General features: G+C 45.2%; 1 protein-coding gene across 2 annotated transcripts; it reads right to left on the bottom strand.

Moving 5' to 3' along the window:
- Nucleotides 1-784: 784 nt before the first annotated feature.
- Nucleotides 785-23,920, bottom strand: LOC143867583 (uncharacterized). 2 transcript variants are annotated; one of them, XM_077376130.1, is made up of 6 exons: nt 23,652-23,920; nt 22,628-22,723; nt 6,350-7,153; nt 2,932-2,985; nt 1,902-2,086; nt 785-1,211 (listed from the first exon to the last, which is right to left on the bottom strand). In XM_077376130.1, the coding sequence occupies exons 3-6, from the start codon at nt 7,147-7,149 to the stop codon at nt 979-981; spliced, it is 1,272 nt and encodes a 423-aa protein (XP_077232245.1). In that variant the 5' UTR covers nt 7,150-7,153; nt 22,628-22,723; nt 23,652-23,920; the 3' UTR covers nt 785-978. The 2 variants fall into 2 exon arrangements, with proteins under 2 accessions (XP_077232245.1, XP_077232244.1); XM_077376129.1 differs by having other exon boundaries at nt 23,687-23,920.
- Nucleotides 23,921-25,495: the final 1,575 nt, after the last annotated feature.

Raw genomic sequence — 25,495 nt, 5'->3', positions numbered from 1 at the left:
CCAAGAAATTTTTTTTACTGAAAAAGCTACCTACAAAGAGAATGATTGAGGTGTACCGTCTGATTGAGTTGTACCGTCGGTGGTAACTACGAGGACTCTATCTTAGTTCTGATAATGACAGAAGGGTATTGGGGTCTTTTTTCCACCTGTTTTTGAAGAATCGCCCGTGTTTGATGATTAATTTAGAAGGTACCCTTAATCCGTAATTTCTTGTAATTACTACCTGCATTCCGTACTTTTCTCAATATTTACTATTACAAAAATGATGAACAGATACAATAATTTCAATATAAACTTGTCCAAGCATGATAACCAATCCCAAAAACAGCTTAGGAACATTATGGGATTTACTATCCCAGTGGTGAAAATACCCGACAATGATCCTCTTTTTTAGCATTTTTCTTCTTATTAAAGAGAACATTAGCAACTAGCAAAAATTCACTTAGTCATCCACTATTACACTGCATTTTTGTACTAAACTCCAACCTTCATTAGAACTCAGCTATTCTGCCCAAACCATCACATATCAACAAACAAAAATCTCACTAAACATATGAGCCTCAACTACCAAAAGCACATGTAAATGGTCATGCCTCGGCAGACCAAAGGATTGCACTACTGGGGTTTTTTCTCATGAGGGGAAGGTGGAAATCCAATGGCTATTTCAGCCCTGGCCACACCAAAGCTGTAATGTTAGAAAGCCCGGAGAAAAGTCGTGGGTATAATTCCTAATCAGTTACTGTGAATCAAAGAATCAACATGTGAATAGTGATAGTAAATCCCATAACAAAATACCAAAAAACTGATTCATTAGAGCCGCCACACCCAATGACGAGGATCCAATATCATGTAACACATTTCTTTCTCCTAAGTATTTCTTACATTCTACAATCAAGCTTACAAAACTTCACCACCCAACACGCCCATATCGAAGCCCCATATAAAGCAAAAAGGGAAAATAGATGACAAACCTGGACCTTACAGCTTATATGCAGAGTTCCTGCTGTGTTGAGGCTCTTCTATCTTGATATGGGGCAGAATATATGATGAACCACTGTACATATGTTTGGATCGCCTCCTGATTGACCTCTTCTTTGTCACTGGAGTTAGAGGATGGAAAACGGGTGCCTTGAGTTCCTCATAGTATCGATCCGATCTGCCCTTCTGCAGCTTTGGGCACTTGACAGGGCAAGCCCATGACAACGGATTCACTGCAGAAATATTTTTCTTCATTTGATTGTAACAAGATAACCATCGATGAAAGGAAATCACTTACATTTAAGGAATGAAATGCCCCATGAATTTCTAAGATTCGAAGAAGGGCTCATGGACTTTATGAAAAATCAGCTAGCTGACTACAAACTTTTACTTAGACAAAGTTTCAGTAGATCACTGTGTTTTAGAATGTTGGCCTTTACGGAAGGGTAGGAGTGTGCTTTTTTATAGCCAACTCGCAACAACATTAACTTGTTAAAAACAATATCACAAACCTATTCCCGGTAACTATTCTTATTTCAGAACAACAAAGTATAAACATATTCCAGCACAAAACTGGAACTTAGCAATCCAAAGCATCAACCATTTGGGTATTTGCCGCATTTTTCATTGTTTCCGTGATTTAACACTTGCCTACAATATCTGACATTGAATTTGGCAAACAGAGACCTCTTTCTTTTTATTTGTTTATCTAGAAACCATTAGACACATTGTAATGGTTTCTCGATAAACAAATAAAAAGGGACAAAAGACCTGATTAGGGTGGATTTTGGCAACATCTAAACACAAAGGTTATCATTAGTTTACCAGCAAGTCCTTTTTTTTTGTTTGAATGGTAGTTTACCAACAAGTCCTATAAGTATAACATCTTTCCTTTGTCTTTCCGTTGTTTCTTGTTTACGTACCTTCAGCAGGTTCAATAGAAAGAGGCCTCGGCATTCCAAGACTACTGCCATCATACTGCTGTGTCACTCGAGGAGTATAGGGGCGCTTTCTCACATAGTTTTCTTGCAGCGGTTTAGGGATTTTAAATGAAAATTGAGACATACAAACCCCTTCTCTAATGTACTCTGGATTTTCAAACAAGTACCTGCATTATAGAGAAATCATTACGGAGATACTTTAAATTTGAGTTCAACCACGCAAACAATCACATCAATCTTGGGCCCCAACAGGAACACACATGTGAAGAGATCGTTGATCTGGTAAGGCCCACCCCTAGGGGGCACATGGTTGTGATTCCATGCCGAATGGACACCCAGTCGCAATATCACATACAAACCCTAATACAATATAGTTAATCTACTTGAGCAAAACACTGAAAGTCGCCTTGTTTAAGCGGCTATGTTCATAGCATCACGGTGGGATCTGCAGATATGGGCTCGAGTAGTGGCCGCCGACCATATTAACAGAGCTAATCACATAGAAGTGGCGAATGTGAGACCATTTGTTGATACTTAGGAACATAGTTGAAGGGTGTTCATTAGGATAACTTTTCTCTTTAGACTTTTAAAGGGAAAAATTGGGATGACACCTCATTTCTATGACAACAAAAACCAATCCATTTCATAAACTACTAAGCTATGGCTTTGCCATTCTTCTGAAACCAAAGGCAGTTTCTTATCACTTTTTTCGGACGGATGTTTCAATAACTTTTTTTATCGATGACATAGGGTATCCCCACCCCATTTAGGGCAGGGCTAATACCGCAATCACCCATAAACCACGTGCATGGACTAAGCGTGGGGGCAGTCGAACTCGCGTCTATGGGGAGCAAACCCACGACACCAACCGACGTGCCAACCCCGTACGGGCTTTATGTTTCAATGACTTGTGCTAGGTTTCATTTTCCTAGGGGTCTCATTATAAATTTTATGTATACCGGGTAAAATCAATACCAAAATAAGGATTTTCAACAAGGGGATTCATACATACCTCTGAATCTCGACCAAGGAGCGTAATTTCTTGCCCGATGGAGTGACATAATACCTGAAAATATCAAAAAGCAAATTAGAGAGAGAGAGAGAGAGAAAATTTGAACAAAACAAGATTAGCACAATGGACAGATGTGATGCCACCTCGAAGTAAATATACTCGATGGATTCTAAGCATGTTAAATTTCCGACCAGGCTGTAAATGAAGTGATGCAAAACCAATAGGGAAGAGAATCTAGTTCTTATGGAATAAATATCTCATACTAGTCCTTGTAACTCTGGCACCAAATATGATGTAGAACTAATCGAGAGATGCAAAACCAATAGGGAAGAGAATCTAGTTCTTATGGAATAAATATCTCATACTAGTCCTTGTAACTCTGGCACCAAATATGATGTAGAACTAATCGAGAGATGCAAAACCAATAGGGAAGAGAATACTCATAAGCAGTGTGTCCAAAACGAGCAAGGACTGCCCGAACAAAATCAGCCCACCTAATCTCTCCAATGGTTTGTCTGTACCATTGAAACCATTGGATAGCTTTGCCTTCGAGGTGAATGGAGGCTAGCTGCACCTTAGACATTTCTTCAATCTGATTAAATAAGAAAATTGCTCGCAACGATAGATCCATCCCTTCGGATCATCACCATTGAATCGCGGAAAATCGATCTTGGTATATCGAGTCTGCACTGTCCCGTTGCACGTTAAAACCCCTCCCTGGGAGAAACGAGATTAATCTACTTGGTCGTTTGCCCCAGCATCATTACTAACCAATTGCTCATTACTAACCAGTTGCTCGTATTTGAAATTAACGGCTGCTACCATTTGTCGTAGCTCCGTTAATGCTTCTGCGTGTCTGTCCGAGTTTTCACGAAGGTACCTGACAGTTTCCTCCATGTGTTTTGCCTCCTGAACTCTAGTCCCTTCCCTTCCACCATGGTCACCCGTCCCAGAAGCCATGACGTTGGCTCTGGTACCGAATGTTAGGTACCTTACCAATACGCCAAAAGCTCTAGAGCTGATGGAACGCGTTAGGCAAGGCCCTTTAAACCTGTCTCATACCAGGCTGGGTCCCACCCATTCCCATACCTAGGCGGGCCCCCACTTAGAACTTTAACATAATGATACATATCTGCATATCTGGATATGTATCCACATATCTAGTTATGTTAAGTGTTGGGATTGGTTGTTAGTGTTAGTAGTTATCAGGTTGGTGTTAAGATGAGTCCAATAAAATTGTTATTTTTGTAATTATCAGGTTGGTGTTTAGATAGTCCAACAGATCTTTGGAAGATAATCCCTGCTGATAGTTGACACAAGTCTTTCGGTGAATAAATGTAATCGAATAGTCTGAGAAGGTATCGAATAATAAAATCAAATGAATTGAGGGTTTCCCCCATACATGGGAATCAATTTGCATATTTTTGTTCTTCTTCCTAGGACCATATCATCTGGTATCAGACCAGCCACCACGTCCCATGTTCGAGTCATGGAAGGCGCGAACTGTGGAGAGGACTACCTTTCGCTACCTGGTAAAAAGCTAGAGTGAAAGCCGCAAGAGTGAAGTTGCCACAGAGTGGATCACCGTGGAAGGGGCGACCTGTGGGAAGCTCTACCTGGAAAAAAGGCCAGAGTGAAAGCCATCACAAAGAGGGCCGCCGAGGACAGCAGGTGCGGAAGCCTGGGGGTATGTTACGGTCCTGAGTGGGGGCCTGCCTAGGTATGGGACTAGGTGGGGCCCAGCCTGGTGTGGGATAGGTTTAAAAGGCCTTGCCTAAACTTTTTCAAAAGAAAAAAAAAGGCCTTGCCTAACGCGTTCCATCAGCTCTAGAGCTTTTGGTGTATTGGTAAGGTAACTAAGAGAAATATAACAGTTTGAAAAATTATCCCTGCCCAAATGCCTCTATCCGAGGCACAATCAAAGAAATATCTTTTTTTTTTCACGGAAAAAAGTACGAAAAATTTAGGGAAGATAAATCATCAATATATAATAAAATCATAATCACACAAGATAAAAAAAAATCAATTTCGGAGAGGGAAAAAATGGGCAGAAACATGGACACACAGTGTCTGTCCATTTTCCCCTCCACCTTTGATTAGGTTAGGATGATCCTATCGATCTGATTTTTGGTACACACCCTAGTTACATTTCCACCATTCTGTCACTATTCATGTAAATAATAATACATCACATGTGATGGTCTCCATATAATGTGAAATATATCAGACGGTAACAACATCTAGACGGTAACAACATCTGAAACCTACCATGACATTAAAAAAAGTTTAAAATAAAAATAAGTGTTGACTTCGTACACAATAGCCTTATTTAAATTGACATATTACATGTGGCTGAACAAGCTTCCAGGAGCAATCTCTGGTTACAAGTACCAGTTGCGAGAATCAAAGCCAGTTGCAACTAAAAACAAGTAGAAACCTGTAAGGGCTTTACCTGTCAATTCCGTCTTGAGCATTGGAATGTCTCTAAATCAGGTAAAAAAATATTTTAAAACTTTATCAGCTATTAACAGAGCAAAACAGAGACGTTGGCTCATGTTGCCACATAATATAACAACAATGAACTTGTCCTAAGCAGAAGGTATAGTGTGGTCTGCAAATACCGCGAGCAACATTTACAGGTTTACTATAATGCTTAAGATCAATCAGTTCTACAAATCCATTCACTGAGAAGATTCAGGGATCTCAGAAAAATAGACAAACAGAATTATTACAATGTATTTGCTAATCATTACAAAGTTATAAACAACATCATCATGAATTATGATTGTAGATTTTACTCCCAGGAAACCTACATCAAAAGATTGTCTACAAAATTTACATACATAACAATGCTTAAGTCCGTACCAAGGAGATAAAGTTAAATCTACATCCAAAAATGGTAAAAGAATTAGCAATGGCTTCAAACCATGTCGGTGTTAAGTATTAGTTACCATGCATAATCTGTAGAGGAGAACTCAATAAATATTAAGATAAATAAGTATTAGGATAAGGATAAAAACTAGAGATGGAAACTGAAATGCAAACTTCAAAAACCAGTCAAGGGTCAAGCCACACTACCCTACATATCAAATTCTGTCCACCTAAGGGTTTGAGCAATGCTACGATTCCAAAATATATTGAACAAATAGATGTATGTTGAAAGGCACTGTACAAAGAAGAAAAGGGTGGCCCAGTGCACAAGGCTCCCGCCATTGCGGGGTCTGGGGAGGGCTAGATGTACGCAGCCTTACCCCTACTTTGCACAGAGGCTGTTTCCGTGACTCGAACCCGTGACCACCAGGTCACAATGGAGCAACCTTACCATTGCACTAAGGCTCGCCCTCTAACAAGAGTAACATAGATCATTTCAATTATTAAAATGACAATCCTGAAAAGAAACAAGAACAGGTATACATACACGTCAGCAAATCTGGTGCCTCCTTCACCTCTGATCGTGAGCAACCTTTGCCATCCAGGAGGAGGCTGAGAGATATTAGGCTTATCAATTGCCCAGAGCCTGCTACCATCTTGAGATATGTCAGCTGGATCATCACAAGATATATCAGGCCTCCACTCACGGGCTGTTGCGCATACAAAAGGTTCCTGCAATATATTTTCACGTAATTTCTCGTACTTCTCTTTTGTTGGAACAAACCTCCATTTAAAACATGTAGCACACTGAACAGTGAATGCCCCTACAGTGGGCAAAACTCTGGTACCAGGATTTGGTGCCGAGAAACTTGGAAAGGTAGGAATTTGATACTCAATTGGGGCAGGGACCGGTAGAATTTGATACTCAATTGGGGCAGGGACCGGTAGAATTTGATACTCAGTTGGGTCAGACATCGGTAGAACTTGACTTGTATCACTCATCCCAGGGTTATAAACCACTAACTGATTCGAAGCATTTTCAATATATTGGGCATCTTGATCATTTTCCTCAAAAGGAACAGTGCCCACCGGTTTCTGAGGGGTTCTATCGAAGTGCCCTGGGTATCCATAATAATTGGAGCAATCATATTTCTTCTTCATCTTAGGGCTAGCAGAATCGTAAGGGGTTCTATCGAAGTGCCCTGGGGATCCATAATAATTGGAGCAATCATATTTCTTCTTCATCTTAGGGTTAGCAGAATTGTCCGACCCACCTTGTTCCTTCTTCACTTTAGGCAGTATATCTCCCGGTTGTGACTGCATCTGAGATTCTATATGGGTCCACATCAACCTGCAAATAAAGAGAATTAAATCACACAGCAAAAGCATTGATAGTCAATTCAACTTCCCAGGGGTAGGAAAGCATCCCATTGTACACCATAATTACTGGCGCATTTGAAACTCTTAACTAGGTGCAATGTAATTCTGAGAGTTCAAACTAATCTAAGACCAACTCCAAATAATTCAAAACAAACATTGCATGTTTTATCATCAATTGATTCAGCGCATTGAATCAGCAAGCCAACTGTCCACTTCCGACCACCCAATTTCTAAGGAGAAAAATAAAACTATCTTTTTTTTTTAAATGGTAGAAAAATGAAACTACAAGAATCTAACTAAAAGTATATTCCAAAATCAAGAATCTATTAAAAACCCCATTCAAGTTAAAGGCTTTGAAGCTAACTGGTAATTGAGCTAAATCACCTATAACGATTTTAGTTATTTGAAAGTAGCACTTGGGTCTGCTTGATAAATGCAAAATGTAAGAATATGTAAAGCCAAGTTGCTCAAATCAGCTTCTGAATTGCAAGCGTATACAAGCTATGGAATATAAAAGAAATACAAATATAAAAGAGATTCAAAAAGAAAGTATAAAAGCAATTCAAATATAAAAGAGATTCAAAAAAAGTATATAAAGCCTGTCAGTAGCTGCAAAATAAAACAAAATCAACTCCGGGATATGATTAACAACATCAGAATGAAAAGAATTATTAGATCCAGTCTCATATGAAATATTTACAACTAGTTCATACTGTATAAATTATAAAACCATGTAATAATTATTTTTGGAGTATAGATCACGTGAAAGGCACTCTTAGAGGGCTAATAATTAAGGCAATCAAAATACAAAGTAAAATAGCTATGTGTTTTTAGGAACAACTATGAAAAACCAAAGAAATAAGATCACCAAACAAAATTGCAAGTCAATTATCTCAATAATTTTTTTCTTGAATGAAAATTGAGGATCTCAACGGAGCTTTTAATATTTTATTTAGAAAATCCAGGGCAATGGTAACATTAACAATGGAGACCCAAGTTTTAGTTCTATAGAAACTACAAAAGCTGCTATACGCACATCACACTGTACCCTACCCATTATCATCCTTTGACACTTGGTGCAAGGATAACTTTAAGAAAGTACAGTACCGGTGTTGAAGACATAAGATTCTGACCCTGGATTTGAATGTCATATCTAGATTCGTTTTTCACCCTGCACGGTACCACAGGTTTTGAGCTCTGCTCGTCCTGCTACTCCGCATTTAATAAGAAAATAAAATGTTCAATTTGGCTATACGCACATCACAGTGTACCCTACCCATTTGGTGCAAGGATAACTTTAAGAAAGTACAGCACCAGTATTGAACAAATAAGATTCTGACTCTGGATTTGAGTGTGTGTCATATCTACGTTCATGTTTCAGTTTTCCCTGCACTGTACCATAGGTTTTGAGCTCTGCTTGTCCAGCTACTCAGCATTTAATAAGAAAATAAAATGTTCAACTTGCCTATCGTACAAAAGTTTCCATTATATAACCCATTATAATCCATTATAACATAGTATTGAAGCTCCAATATTAACTAAGTGTACTGCAGAGTCCACAAGATCTATTTTTTGAGATTTATGAGTTTGACACCTGAACCCCTGCCAGTTCCAAAAAAGTGTACTTGTTGCTATGCACCATGGCTTGTGGCAATCCAGAATAAGTATCAAAACTAGATTCCTTTTCCAAAATTATACTTACAAGATCACTTTTTATAGGTTGCATTTATCAACCATAAAGACAAAGCAGGTTCAAAGTTCACACATAGAGATTGCCTAATACGTAATTGTGCCTCACTACACCTTTCGCTACCCGCATTCTGCCTCATTCGTTTCAGATAGCATATGATTGAAAGTACTTGCTAAATTCCTATTCTAGTGGTGATGAAAGCTAGCCTCGAAGTAACCATACTTTCCTTCAAAGCCCAATTAACATTTGAAGAGTCCTTTTTTATCAGCATATTCCAACTTAATTGATGCAGGACAATACCTAAATAAAGGAAAAATTCTAGACTCCTAATGGGATTAAAGCAAGGTTGCCAAGGCGGGAATCGTGGGTTTGCCAGAGAGTCGACGGAGATTCGTCGGGGATTCGTCGGGAATTCGTCGGGGATTCGTCGGGGAATCGCCGGGGAATCGCTGGGGAGTTGGGATTCACTGGGAATCGCCTGGGAATCGGGGTTCCTATAAAGTGGGAATCGGGGTTTTCATAAATTGGGAATCGAGGTTCCCAAAATTGGGAATCGGGGTTCCCAAAATTGGGAATCGGCGTTCCGACGGAATCGATTCGGGATTCCCCAGAATCGGGGAATCGAATCGAATCACGATTCCGATTCGCGATTCGGGGAATCGCGAATCCCCACCCTCAGGTACGAATCCTGCTTCCCTGGATTAAAGACTATAGGAACTCTTAGGGCTGAATCTAAAGGCTAGAGGCACCTATGAGAACCACTAAGGCTGATTTATTGGGAATTTATTTTGCAGACGGCAGCAATATCAAGGCTTAAAACAGCAATAAAAGATGGAAAAACAACAATTAGCAATTAAATAAACCTTGCACAAAGTACTTAGCAATTAGAAGACCTTTCCGGTAACTAGTTAAGGGCAAAATTAGGCTAAAATGGGGTTTTAGGCGTGAGACCAAGTAAAATAATTAAAATAGTTGCAAAAACCTATGAATTAAACCTTGTTTTGATGAGAAATCAGCAATAATCCAATCAAAAATAATAATAAATTTTTGCAACAACAAAACGGGGTCAAATCGGTCCAATGTAGGCCAAAAGGGTATTTTGGTAATTTGGACAGATCTGTAATTTCGGGATTTACGGCTGGGGTTCGTAGGGTATGATCTAAAAGATGAAAAAAAAACAATTTCAGGCCTAGGGTTCAGTTTTGATGGCCGTTGGACCATTAATTTCCAAAAAATCGTGTTTTAAGGTTGAAAGGGGTGTGAATTTTCAATTGGCTGCAAAAGGGGTTTAAAGCTATGAAATTCATTCAGTCAACATAAGAAGAATATTTGATTCGTAGAAATGACAAAACGGATCCTTTGCTTCGATCCGATGTTTAAAACCACCCCATTCCTTTGTTTCTAATGATGTTTTTGAAGAATTGAATCCCTTGATTGTCATAGTATCTGTTCCTCTATAGTATGGACGGGCTCTTCCGAAGCAAGAAGAAAGAAGGAATCAATCGATTCTATGGATGACACAATATGGATTTCTACAGATGAGACATTCTTCAAATCATTTCCATACTAATTGGAATTGAACCTTACTCCATAAAGAAAATTTCAAGCAAAAGACACTTAATTTAATGCCCGAGTGTGGTGAAATAAAAAAAGAAAAAAAAAGTAAAAATCTTGGATTTTTGCGCATATCAAAATCCTTATTGATTATCTCATCACAGCGAAAATTTGTTTTTTTTCTTTTTTTATTTTATAAGTTCATTGAAAAAGTTCTATTTGCTCAATGAGTGATTCCCCCCCCCCCTTTTTTTTTTGGCCACTACTGCTTATGAATCAAAAGAAAGAGGTTATAATAGTCCTAGAAAAGAAAATCGTAATCTTTAACGAACAGGATCAAGAATCATTATTATTTCCACACAGGAAAAGGGTGAAAAATTCCTTTTCTTGTGTGGAAGATTAGTAAGACGAGCAATCCCTCCTAGAATCATTTGTTACTTTCATTTATTCCTTGCCTATTATCTTATAGAATTCGATTCTATTAGGTACAATAGAATCAAAAACTATTGATGCATTACATGGCATTTATAATCTGGGATTAAGAAGCCTGGCATAGTCACACCACTCTGATGGCGTCTGGATCCGGGTCTGCGATCGCGCGGTCGGTAGACCCGGATCCAGACGCCATCATATTGGCGCCATCCGTGGGACTCGTCGAGTAACTGAACGCCTTATGGCGATGAGAAACCACACCCAACAGCCAGAAACAGGGGTAATAACCAGGAGTCAGGCCCAGCGCGCACAAGCCAGCTTCTCAAGCTCCCAAGAGCGAAACTCACCGCCTTCAGACCGACCCCGACCCTCCTCTAGCACGCCGCAGATGGTCCCCACCATGGAGATGTTCAACGAACTACTCCAGCGTTTGCCTCTTCCGGCTTCGGAAAAGCCCCGGACGACACAGGACCGGACAGAAGCCTACGACGAAGGCAACGAGGAACAGTCAGGGGAACGACATCCCCGGCGAAAGCGAGCGCCGACTCGCAGAACGCCGTCCCCATCAACAAATAGCCCCTTGCCCCACGCAGCCGGGGGACACCAGCGAGGCAGCGGGAGACAGGTTACTAACAGTCGCGCCCCCCCTGTCCAAGATACCCGTCTCCGGGAACCGCCCTTGGCTCGGGCAGAAGAAGTTGCAACCTCGGCACAACCGCCCAGCTTGGATCCAATAGCGGACATGCAAAGGCAAATCCGAGAGGTAAAACTAGAAATGAAAAAACCCTAGGCCCACGGCATCCTCGATGAGTGGGAAAGGGAAACGGCATCCCCGTTCACCTCAGAGGTCTTAAAGACCCCCGCAGAAGCAGGCATAGACCTCTCCCGCTTCGGTCTATACGACGGGAGTACGGACCCCCTCGAGTTCCTCCAGACTTTCAAGAGAGTAATGATGCTTCGAGGCGCGTCGGATGGATTCATGTGCAGAGCCTTTGCATCCCTACTAAGAAAAACCGCCAACGACTGGTACATGAGATTGGAGCTCGACTCCATCGCATCCTTCCACGAATTCGGGCGAAAGTTCAGCACAAGGTTCGCCAACAACCGCCTCCGCCATGATCCTGCGGACGCCCTCCTAGCCCTCCGCCAAGGCAGAAACGAGACCCTAAGAGACTTCATGTTGAAGTTCAACGCCGAATTGGCCCAACTCTCCAACATGGACGTCCAGATAGCGGTCGCCACACTAAAGCATGCCACCACCGATCCGAATCTTAAGCTGCACCTCACCCTCAAGCCCCCGCGGGACCTACAGGAGCTTGAATCAAAGGCTGATAAGTTCGTCCGAGCAGAAGAAGCCTGCGCTCGAGAACAGAATCGGCCCGGCCCCGACGAGAGAAAAAGCGACGGCCGAAGGGCCATAAGGCCACGAACCGATGAAAGACAGACGGGCCGTAACCCTATCCCCGTCTTCGAAAGGCTGGGAACCGCCCCACTAAAGTTCCCCCTCTCCCACGTTCTATCAGCTATTAGGGATCAGGGTCTCCTGACCCCCCCCAAGAAAATGGCCACAGATCCAAAGAAGAGGTCCGCCAGGAAATTCTGCGAATTCCACGGGGACCACGGCCACGAAACTGACCACTGCTTCCACCTCCGCCTCCAGCTGGAAAGGCTGGCCGAGGAAGGACACCTAAACCAATACCTCAGGAGTCCTGACAAAAGCCCATGCGAGGCCCAGCGCCCGCTCGACGAACCCAGAGGTAGGCATCGGTCACCAAACCGCCGCCGGTCCACAAGCCGACACCGATCCCCCGGTAGGCATCACTCACGAAGCCGACGCCGATCCCGCAGCAGACACGACACGAGCCGCCACCAGCGCCCCCGAAAGGGCGAGCCCCTCGAACAGCCACAGGCTCGCGAGCAACCGCCTACCATCACAGGAAAAATCAATATCATCGCAGGCGGGCCCGCGGCGGGAGGGCCGACAACAGCCGGTCGGCGGGCATACGCGGAACGGGTATTCTCCATGGATATACCTTCCAAGAAGGCCCGAACAAATCCACCCCATGAAAACCAGATCATCACTTTTTCCAACAAAGACCTCGACGGGCTGCAAGTCCCGCATGACGATGCACTGGTCATCAGGCTAGTCGTCGCCAACTTCGATATAGGAAAAATCTTGGTGGACACAGGAAGCTCCGTCAATGTGCTACACCTCGAAACTTTCGAAGAAATGAAGCTGGGCAGGGAAAGGCTGGGACCCGCGGAATACTCCATCTACGGTTTCTCCGGGGCATCCGTACAGGTAGACGGCAAGATCGACTTGCCCGTGACTTTCGGAGCGTACCCCTTGCAGAAAACCATCCTGACCACCTTCCTGGTCGTAGACATACCGTTCACCTACAGCGCCATCATTGGGCGCCCTGCTCTCAGAGACTTGGGAGCCGTAGTCTCCACCCCCCATCTCAAGATGAAATTCCCCACTCCGGACGGAGTGGGAGAGGTCAGGGGACAGCAAATGATAGCATGTCAGTGCTACGCGGCAAGCCTGAAAGGAACCAACGCCCCAGCCGAAAACTTCACAATCGGCAGTGAAGACCCTCGGCAGCGGGCTCGCGCAATCAGAGGAGAGCCCGCCGAGGAGCTAGACTCCATCCCCCTGACCCAAGATCAGCCGGAGAGACAAGTCCGGATAAGTTCCATGTTAACAGGCCCCCTGTGAGACCAGATGATCAACTTCCTCAGAATAAACAAAGACATGTTGGCATGGTCCGCCAAGGACATGCCCGGGATACCCAAGGAAATGGCCGTCCACAAGTTGAATGTGAACCCCGCCCTTAAACCCGTCCGGCAGAAAAAGAGGAACTTCGCAGTAGAGCGCCAAACTCACATAAAGGCCGAAGTGGAAAAACTGCTACAAGCCGGATTCGTCAGGGAAATCCGGTATCCCGAGTGGCTGTCAAACGTCGTGATGGTCAAGAAAGCTAGCGGAGGATGGCGGGCCTGTATAGACTTCACCGACCTCAACCGGGCCTGCCCAAAAGACCCCTATCCCCTCCCGCGCATTGACCAACTCATCGACGCCACCTCCGGACACGAACTTCTCACCTTCTTAGACGCGTTCTCAGGCTACAATCAGATCAAAATGCACGAGCCAGACATCCCGAAAACAGCGTTCATCACCGATCAGGGCGTCTACTGCTACACTGTCATGCCCTTCGGGTTAAAAAACGCAGGCGCCACCTACCAGCGGCTCGTGAATAAGCTATTCCAAACGCAAATTGGAAGGAACGTGGAGGTGTATGTCGACGATATGCTGGTAAAAAGCCTGGAAGCCGCCAGACACATCTCCGACCTTCAGGAAACTTTCGACACCTTACGACGAGCCCGAATGAAGCTGAACCCCGCGAAATGCGCCTTTGGGGTAACTTCCGGAAAGTTCTTGGGGTTCATGGTCAGCCAAAGAGGGATCGAGGCCAACCCAGAAAAAATCCAGGCCATCCTAGACATGGAACCCCCGACGACAGCAGTAGAAGTACAGAGGCTCGCAGGACGGATCACGGCCCTCGGCCGATTCATGCCCAAATCAGCAGAGAAGTGCCAACCCTTCTTCAAACAATTAAAAAACATACGGGAATTCGAATGGACCCCGGCCTGCCAAGAGGCCTTCGACTCTCTGAAGAAATACCTCCAGACACCGCCCGTACTCGCCAAACCCGAGCCGGGGGAAGAGCTATTTTTATATCTGGCCGTCAGCCCCACGGCAGTAAGCGCGGTGTTGGCCAAACAAAGCGACAAAAAGGAACACCCTGTGTACTACGTGAGCAAGACTCTCCACGGTGCAGAAATCCGATATTCGAACATAGAGAAATTCGCCCTCGCAATCGTCAGTGCCGCTCGGAAGCTCCGCCCCTACTTCCAGGCCCACCCCATAGTCCTGCTAACCGACCAGCCCCTCAAGAAGATTCTCCAAAAACCAGAGACCTCGGGTAGGATGGTAAGTTGGGCCGTCGAGCTGGGCGAATTCGACATACAAGTCCGCCCAAGGCCGGCTATCAAATCTCAAGCCCTCGCTGACTTTATAGTGGAATTCACGGCCCCGGCCGAAGAACCAGCAACAATGGGGAGCAGCGAGGGCCCCACTGCGCACACGGTTTGCGACGACGGGATGCAGGACCCCTCGGAACAGAACAGCGAAACCCCTTGGATCCTGCACGTTGATGGCTCCGCCGGCAATAAAGGACACGGAGCGGGAGTGGTCCTCCACGGTCCAGAAGAGTTCACACTGGAATATGCCCTCAGGTTGGATTTCAAAGCCTCCAATAACGAGGCCGAATACGAAGCCTTACTAGCAAGACTAAGTCTAGCCGCGGAACTCGGCGCGGGCAAGTTGAAAGTCTATAGCGACTCACAGCTTGTCGTTAACCAAGTAAACGAAATATACGAAGCCAAGGGCTTCAGAATGAAAAAATACCTCCACAAGGTAAAAGAGAAACTGCAGGGGATGGGAGAGGTAGAGATCCTCCAGGTGCCGCGAGACATGAACAACCGAGCGGATGCATTATCAAGAATGGCCGCCGAAGAGACCCATGACTTCGGCACCGTGCTCACAGAAATCCTGCCCCACCCCAGCATCGACGAGATACGAGTTCTGGAGATTCCACCGGGGCCAAACTGGATGGACCCCATCATACGATACCTGAAAGACGGTATACTACCCGCAGATAAGCTGGAAGCCCGGCGCCTAACCGCAAGAGCCGCCCATTACGTGGTCCACGGGCCCAGGCTCTACAAACGGTCGTACATGAAGGGATCTGCGGAGACCATGGAGGCGGCAGGACCCTAGCCCAGAAAATCGTAAGGCACGGCTACTTCTGGCCCACGGTCCTTAGGGACGCCAAGGAATTCGTCAAAAAATGCAGCCCCTGCCAAAGGTACGCAACCACCCCCCACCAACCGGCTACACCGTACACCGCGATAGCAGGACCCCTGCCTTTCGCCATGTGGGGCATGGATTTACTCGAACCATTCCCCAAGGCCCCCGGGGGGCATACAATGTTATACGTCGCCATCGACTACTTCACCAAGTGGGTTGAGGTCAAAGCAGTGGTGAAACCCAATTCCAAAGCGACGGAGAAGTTCTTCTATCACGACGTCGTTTGCCGTTTCGGCATTCCAAAGACCCTTGTAACAGACAACGGTCCCCAGTTCGCAAGCGCCGAATTTGGCAGATTCTGTGATAGCCTAAGCATCGAACACCGTTTCGCCTCCGTAGCACACCCGCAAGCCAACGGGCAGGTCGAGGTAACCAACAGGATTTTGCTACAAAGTCTCAAGAAGAGATTGGGAGAAGCCGGAAAAAACTGGCTGAACGCACTCCCTAGCGTCCTCTGGGCCTATCGAACAACACCACGGACCGCAACTGGAGAATCCCCTTTTAGCTTAACCTTTGGGACCGAAGCGGTCATTCCGCTAGAAATTGGCCTCCCCAGCTTCCGCACCGCGAATTACGACGAGCAGGGAAATTCCGAACTCCTCCGGAACAACCTCGATCTCGTGCTCGAGAAAAGAGAGAAAGCCCTCCTCCGAACCGCCTCCTACCAGCAAAAGGTGGCACGATACTACGATGTCCGGGTAAAAAAGCGTTCGGTAAAGCCCGGAGATCTGGTGCTACGGCGTGCAGAGGTATCAGACCCCCGCAACACGGGTAAGCTCGCACCCAAATGGGAAGGACCGTACAAAGTCGTTCGAGCACTTCGACCCGGGGCCTACCAAGTAGAACGCCTCGATGGGACCCCGGTCCCTCGCAGTTGGAGCATGGACAACCTCCGAAAGTTCTATCAGTAAAACGACAGGGTAAGTTCCGTGCCTTTCTTTTAAAAATATGACAAGTGTTTTGGTTTCCTTTTTGTGTTCTAGAAGCAAAGATGTATTGTTGTCAACAAATTAATGGAAAAGCACTTCTACAAAAGCAGCGTACATCTCCACTTTCCGGCCCACGATAAATGAGGGACCCGAAAGAAAACAGGGAGTGAGACAGAGGTAACATCGGGGCCGATCCCCCCGAGAATACCCTAAAACGCTCCCCATGAAAAAAAAAAAAGACCTCCCCCTTTAAGGACAGGCGGGACCCATTAACCCCGAACTGATCATTCGAGGGGAAGATAGTCCTCCCATAAACAGACGCCCTACGGGGTGCACTAAGAATACCCTCACCAACAAAATTCGCAAAGGCCTGAGGACCAACAGCAAGAACTCGAAAACCTCGCGGCGCGTCGTATATATGCAGAGATGCCAATACGGTTACATACCAAACAAAAAAATAGGTAGTTCAAAAGTTATTACAGACCAAATAACCAAGAACATTAAAAGAAAAGAGCAAGCCCCCCGAGGCCTTCACAACACCACTGGGCCCCCTCGGAAGTCTCGGCAACTACGCGATCCACCGGGGCGGCCACCTCCTCTCCTACCGGCTCCACCACTTCCGCCGGTGCCGGCAAAGGATCAACCTCAGACTCATGCATCAGTTTATCGAGAGGGAAGGAGGGATCGACCTCTTGAACGCGCCGCCGGCATTCAGCAAACGCATCAATCTCAATATCCACGATGAACGCAGCCGCAGCCTTAAAAAACTCCGCAGAGTCGCGTCATTCCTCCCGTGCCTTCGCCAATTCCCGGGCATGAGTTCGCCGAGCCAGCGCCAATTTGTCCGACGCACGACTCCTCCCCTCCACAGTTACCCAGAGATCTTCCCGGAGTTGAGCAACAGTGTCATCAAAGGTCGCTCTCTCCGCCCGGGGTCTGTCCAATTCCTCGCGTAACTGCCGGTTTAACTCCCCCGCAGCACTTATCTCGGCCTCATCCTCAAGAAGGCACTGCACCATCCTCCTGGCATAACTTTGGGACTGCAAAAGGCAAGTTATCAAAAAACTTCCAACATGCAATCTCGAAAACAGCGAGGAGAGAGAAATACCATCAGAAAACCGGCCACCCGTTACTTACGCAGGAAGTTGATTGAAAATACTGAGCCCCCAGGGCCCTACGATCGTAGCCCTTCAGCTCAGCCTCGTCACAAGGAAGGGCAGTTGTCACCCCTAGCTCCACCCCAACCCGGGGATTCGCAAGAACGCTGTCCTCAACACCAATCCTCCAGCCAGGCTTAAACAGTTCCCCTCGCACCTGGAAACTCTGCGGGGGAAGCTCCGCCCACTCCAGAAGAAGCTTGGTCATTACTGCCCCCTCCATCCGACTTGGCACGTCCTCCGCAAAGATTGAAGGACACGCCACGCGGCTGGCGACCCTCCTGGTAGGATGCTCAGACCCCGGGGGTGAGGAACTAACCGGCCCCTTCTCTCCAACCGCTCGACGAGAGGGGCTGGAAGGCATAGATGTTGCGAGCCTCGCTTGCGACCGACCCAGCCTGGCCGCGGCCATAAAGTCAGAAGGAATTTTCTTACGGCTCGACAAGCCCGTTGTCACCGCCGCAACCTCCTTCCCCTTACCAACGTCACCAGAAGAAGACATCTCTCCTGCCAAAAACAAGAAAATAACAATTGCTCAAAGCAAAGGAAAACCAAAAAAAAAAAAAACCACATTCGATGGCAAAGAGCTCGGAACCCGTCATAAAGGTACGACTAGATACCCCATACAAAATACCACCGGGCCGAAAATATCGAACGCAGCGACAAGGGCTCAGAAATGCGCGAGAAAGCAAGCATGCAAAAGAAAAGCAAACACGTAAGGAGAAAACACACATCAGAAACAGGAAAAAGAAAGGCACCATTCATAAACCACTTCCTCCTGGCCCAAAGGCCTACAAAAAGGGGAGTAAGGACAATAGGCACGCAGGCCCGAAGCCCCCAAGATCCCTAAGACAAAAAAAAAAAAGAAAGCGCAAAGACAAGAGGCTTCCTCCAAAAATTCTGAACTCCCACCGCAATCAGCTCAGAGGGACTGGCCGCTGAAAGAGTTTTCCGCATCAGAAATCTCCCTATCACTCTCTTCCCCGTCCGAAGAGCTTCCCCATCGCCGATTCCCAGCCAAACGGGCCTGGTCATTCAACCAACGCACCCGGTTCCTCAGCAGATCGTTCTCTGCGCGCAAAGCAGCAATCTCCCGATCCATGTCCCTCATCCGGCTAAAAACCTCCATTCCCCTACGATGGACGCAGGAAAAGAAGAAACGGTTGCGGTGAATAAACGCTTCATGAGACTCCCTCTCGTGCAGGGGAGGAGGATGATCCACGTCCCCCTCCGGAACCCCTCGCTGAGGCCCAAGCCCGCCAGAATTTGCCTCGGGGTTATTCGGACGACTCCCGTCGCGATCAGACCTACGATCGCCGCCCGCAAAGGGACCCTGGAAAGGCGACGACATCTCGGACAAGCCTGAAGAAAGGCCGGAAGAAATCAAAAAGGCAAAGAAGAAACAAAGGGCGATATTCCTGACTTCAGGAAAGCTCACCCCTTTATAGAACCCTTATAGGAAACCCCGGTGCGAAAAAATGAAGCACTTACTACCCGCGTGTCCGTTTCCTACTGAACAACCAAGCGGCGCCTCGGGAAGGAGCCGCCGGACGGAGCAGAATATCCGCTCGCACCCCAATGCTCCCATAAACGCCTTCAACACATTATCCTTTAACTACGCCAACGGGCCCGCTCCCCGAGGCCAATCAATGGACTAAAGGTCATATCACGATAACATGCAAAGACGGCGCTATCACCGAAGCACGCCACGTGTCGCCCCCAGATCTACATAAAGCCTAACCTTCATAAAGGAAGTAGAGGGTAAAGGGCAGGATCATACGAATTCGACACGCCTCGCTATCCCGACCCCACGCAGGTTCGGGCCCCAAAAAAAAAAAAAAAAAAAAAAAAGAACGCCCGGAAGGGTCGGAGCATCGCAAATCCTTGCAAACACAGAGATTCTCCATCACAAGCCAAGAACAACATTAAGAGATATGGCCCAAATACACATAAACTACCCATTAACATCCTCCTGGCCCATAGGCCTACAAAAATAAAGGGAAACCAAAAAACAGCACAGGGCACACAGGCCTCAGAAATCCCCGCCAGAGAAGGGGATAGACACGCAGGAAAACATAGAAAGCCAAAGCTTAATCGGAGAACGACTCCTCCCCAGAGGAGTTCCCCTCCTCCTCCCAAGAGGTCTCCAGCAGGGGGTCCACCTCATATTCCAACAGCTGCTCGTTGAGAAGATGAACTTTCTTCTGTAGAACCTCGTTCTCCCGCTTCAAGTCCTCGATCTCCTGACCCATCTTCGAAACACGCCCACGCAGTTCCGTTCCCTGACGATAGGCTCGAGAGAAAAACGACCACTCCCGGGCAACGCGGGACCTGGACAATCTGTCCTTCCTAGGCATGGAAGAAAGGCGAAGGGGGGGGAAGCCCGACGAAGCGCCCGGGCCCCTCTTAGCCTTCTTCCGACGAGCCACGAGATCCTCCCCCGGATCGGAGGACAAGTCAGGGTCGCTCGACGACTCCTGGAGGAAACAGGCCTTGCCCCTAACTCGTGAAGAAGAGCCAGACATGTTACTGGAAAATATACGAAAAGAACCCCTACCGCAAAGGAAAGAAGAAGAGCGACGAAGAGCCACAAAAAGACACCAGGGTAATTCCCCTCTTTTAAACTCGGGAAAGAAATCCTGGTGCCTCGAGACAACGCAGCCTTCCTAACGACGCTACCGCTTCCCAAGGACAGCCGCCGGATAAAACGGCACATCTCCTCGCACCCCGGAGCCCTCGTAAATATCCTCATCATGACTTAGCTCGAACAAAACGTTACTTCCTTGGCCCATTCAATGGACCAAAAGAGTAAGGGGGAGTTATGATGGGGCACAAATACGGCTACGCTCCCAGATATCGCCACGTGTCATCCATGCACGAGCAGAGCCCAACCATCATGAAGAAGGGTGTTGGAAAACGGCAAAGACCACACATTCATGACACGTGTCGCCCTCTTACCACCCAGGCCTCATCATCACAAATTAGGGAAGGAAATGGCCGCCAAAGCCACGCGCGCCGGCGAGGCAGAGGGACGGCCCAATCCTGCAAAGGAAGTTTTTCCCTCCATAATGATGAAAAGGGCCGCACACCTCCCTTTAAAAGGGGAGGGAAAGGGAGACCTTGGAGACCTGGGAGACCCTTTTTTCTTTTTGGCCCCTGAAGGCAGGGAACTCACCCATCCTCCACCCCGCAATACCGGAAAAAGAGGCGAGGCAACAACAGAGGAGGCCAGGAATCCCATCCTGCCCTCCCTGCTAGTCCCCTCCGACTCACTCATTTATGCACCCAGAAATGTCCCCGCGCACCGGCCCTGGTAACCCTGATCAAAACCCCCTCCCTTTCTAGCTGTTCTTTATATTGACTGGTCGAAGGATCTGACTTGGGTGTCGAAGTGGTCGTCCGGGACCCACCCCGGACCCCCTGACCCCCTTTTTGTTTGTGATTGCAGACCCCGCGGAGGCCCTCTACCGACCGCGCAATCGCAGACCCGGATCCAGACGCCATCACACTCCAATTTTTTTTGGATGCTTTGGCTGAGGTTTAGTCCCAAATAAAGTCCTTCAAAGTTTCAAGATGAGAACTTAAATGATATAGGAGATATTTGGGTTTTGGGTTTTTGTATTTTAGGGTTCAAGAACACAAAAAATTGAAGAACTAGTGACTTACTTGTTTATGGCTGATTTGAAAGGAGAATAGAAGTGAGAAGATGAGAGGGGATTGATAAGAATGGCTCCAAGCCACCAAGGAGAGAGAAGGGAAGAAATTCTAAGCTTCAATAGCTCTCACAAAATAAAAATGTCAATTCTATTCAATATTCAAAAGTCCCTTGAGCTCATTCGATAGGTAATTGAAAAATCTTTCTAATAATACCAAAAACACACCAAACGGATGAGATTTGATGCCTAAAAAGTAGGCTACAAATAAAATGACGAAAATAGAAGATAAATAACAAAAAAAAGACCCCCATGTTTGTGACCCATCTAGAGTCTTCACCATCAGTCTCGTTCACATCTGCGCTTGTAAACCTTGAATTCACGCCCATTGTTGGTGTCCCCATAGTTAATCCACACATTAAAAAACTTATTTTAGAACACACAAATCTGCATCTCAGCAGCATAAGGGAATTCAAATATGAATTTCTATGCACTGTCATGCACTCATGCTCCCAGTGTCAGCATTATATATTAATTCCATAAACACGTAACTCTGCTGGAGAAGTTATCTATGAGCTCTTTTATAACCATCAAAAATACAAGCAACAACTCAACACCATACAAACTATACTGAAACGAAATTCAAATAGGAATTCCTACCATTCTTGGCTATGGAAGCATAAAACCTATAACCCAATTTCCTTCAAACATTTACAAGCGAATTGGTAAACCATAAATTGCTTATGAGCTGCTTTCACTAAAATTTACAGACAATTTCCACCACTATAATCTTATGACAATTATAAGTTTTGTCATTATCCAATCATTCAAAACAGAAAAAGTTTTGTCATTCTCCAAATGTAATACGCTTTTCCTGCACTGATTGACAAGCGACACGGGTAGCACAAAAGAATTCAATCTATACCTCCATGGCAAGCAAGCAAAGTTTTTGAGAAAAATTACATAGATTTATGATCCCAACCAACAAGTAACAACAATTTCCCTCCTCCAATACCAACAATACTGCGAGTAAAATACCAATTAACCAGGATAAAAACCATAAAGAGGAATGCAAAGATAGAGCCGCAGAAAATCACCTTAACTGTTTAAGAGGATAAAAAACGTATCCTCAGCTCCTCCAGCTACCATACAATCGGTACTTCAAATTCCAGCCATGTCTGCTCCTTCTACAGCTGCAAATTGTGAAACAACCAATTACTAAAACAGCTTAAGTCGTTGGAGACGGCGTTATTTAATCTTTTATACTTTAACACTCCCCCTGGCTCCTCTTTTTTAGGGTTGGCCTACATGTGGCACATGTGGCCCCTCTTCTAAGGTTAACCATTACATGTGGATTTTTAATCTCAAGGAGTTTTGAACCCAGTACCTTTGCTCTGATACCATGTGAAACAACCAATTACTCTAGAAGCTTAAGTTGTTGGAGATGGCATTATTTAATCTTTTATACTTTAACATAAATGCAAGAAATCCGCAAGAATCTCACTATATTTCCCAATAATAGACAAAATAAAATAGTATGATTTTTCTAACCAGATTCCAAACTCATCTAACCAACTTAACAAGAGTTGGGGAAAAAAGAAAAGTGAAAAAACTCGCCAGCTAAATGAAACTTTGTAAAGCCAAAAAGTATCTGGTTAGGTGAAAAAATCCCAAGTCCTAACAAGAACTTTAACAAGAAAAACAAAAAGCCACAATATGAAAAAGGTTAGACAAAAGACAAAATCAGAACTATCAAAATACCAAATCCGTAAACAAATCAAAGATCCAACCGTAAAAATCAATCAACAAAATGGAAACCCTAAAAAGAACAAGAACAACATGACATAAAAAACTCAAATGCATTTTCAAGATCTTATGTGGTTCAAGGGCCTGGGTAGTGGGCCTAATGCAGAGCTTTTGGTTTATTTGTTACTATTGGTTAGCACCTATCCTAACCAGTTTAAGGACGGCTTTTAACACATTGGATTAGGTAACTAACATGCATAAACCCTATCAAAGAAAAAAATCCAAACCCTAATAATACAAGGAAAAAAATAGGCACAGATTCCCACATTTCAGCCAAGAAACTCCCAAGACGCAAAAAAAATCGGACCAACTCACCCAAAAAATAATCGAAGAGATTCTTAACAACTTGCCTTGTTAAAAATTGAGTGAACAGCAGCTAAAAATCCAGAAAAAAAATGGAACAATATATATTCAGGTAAGCTTCTTCTTCCCTATGAAGTAGTAATGAAGAGGAGGAGAAAAATACACAACGGTTCCCTATTATTGCCATTTGAGATCAAATGACTACAATGACCCTAGTTCTTTGAGTGAATGACTATAATGCCATTAGGAGTTTCCCGCCTGTGAGAAATCGAGTTATATCGAGACACGTAACCCTAATTTTATACACGACGACGACGGTAATGAGTAATGATGACCGCCGAGCCTTTCCTATGTTTTATCAGAAAAAGGAATAATTACCAATGACGTCGACGGACATAGATATGACGTCATTATCAACAGAACCGAACTGTTCTAAAATTGTTAAGAGAAAAGTACAGAATGGGGCTGATGTTTGGAGAAATTACGGATTGTAGGCACCTTTTAAAACAAGAAACAAAGAGGCTAATCTTCAAAATCGGGTTGGGAAGAAAGCCTGATACCCTTCTGACATCAACGGTGAAACCGAACAATCTAAAGGGGTAATAACCACCACAGAAATCTTGAAAAGAGGGTTGAAGCACCTTTAAATGCGGTATTCAAAAGATTCTAAGAGTTTGACTTTTACCATTTAAAAAAAAAAAAAATCTTATCAGACTAAGAAGCAGATTTCAGTCTATCTTGGTATTTGAGTCAGGTGTCCGTCAATGTCCTCGTTTGTTGTTCGTCAAAATCATTCCTTTGTCGAGTCGAGGTCAATTCTTCGGGGTCCTGTTTAGTTAAAATTCCTCCCCAAGCCGGGGTGGCAAAAAAAAAAAAAGAGAGGAGGGAAAGCAGAACTCTCAGAGAAGCAGAAAATTTATGGCTCTTGTGAACAAGTGTAGAGCAGAGCAGAATTCAGAGGTTGATAGGCTTTTAGCCTAGTTCCAGCGTTAGCAGATGGCAGTAATGAAGCAAGATTTTGAGCAAGACCATGTTCTTGTACTTTTGATGAGCTTTATAAGCCCAGGTGTTCATCAGAAAAGTTTGTAACCCCAAGTGTGCATTAATGAAAGCCTTTGGCCCGTTTTTCTTATGTTGCTCTCCAAATGCATTAAGGATGGGCTTGGGCTAGCGCCTTCATCGCCCTAACCCGAAGGAGCAACTCGGAATTCTAAAGAAGATCTCAACCACGAATAAAATCTCTAAGACTCTGAAAGGGGGCCCGCATCCAAAGGAATAAGATTTTCGCTAACTGGGGTCGCAAAATACCTAAGAGCTAAACCAGTTATTACCCCTATGAGACAAACGTGCTAAGAAAGAAATGGACAGGCTAGGCGCCATCACTAAGTGTGGGACCCGATCCCGCGAGAGGGGTGGGGCGCGAGCCGCCACGCACTCTCTTGGTCTCTCGTACCCACGCGATTGGCGTGTGCATTTTAATTATTAATTTTAATTCATCTTTTATGTGAACTTGGGATCACTAAGGCAATCCGAATTCCACACAAAAGAGACTGACAGAGTCGCCACCTAGATGTGGGATCTAGGACCCGAAATTAACCAGAAATCTAGACTCCCTACCTGGTTACAAGAATAGAAGGTATGGGGATTTATCCACCACATGCACCATTCCTGCCCGATAATCGGTCTTCGATTCCAAAAGCTAACTCTTTTAAATTTATTTTAAATGGCTCATTCAACTCTCTGTTAATGTGCTAACTACGGGACATACATCCTATGATCTAATTTCAATGTGAATCCTAAATGTGTATCTTGATTTCTTAATTTGTCTGGATTCATTCTAAGTGAAAGTTCTCCTA

This window comes from Tasmannia lanceolata, unplaced genomic scaffold, assembly GCF_043159265.1.
Source record: "Tasmannia lanceolata isolate RefF3 unplaced genomic scaffold, GAP_Taslan_0.1 ptg000268l, whole genome shotgun sequence".
NCBI lineage: Eukaryota > Viridiplantae > Streptophyta > Magnoliopsida > Canellales > Winteraceae > Tasmannia > Tasmannia lanceolata.
The sequence above is the reverse complement of the archived record's forward strand: the minus strand, read 5'-3'. Positions and strand labels throughout refer to the sequence as shown.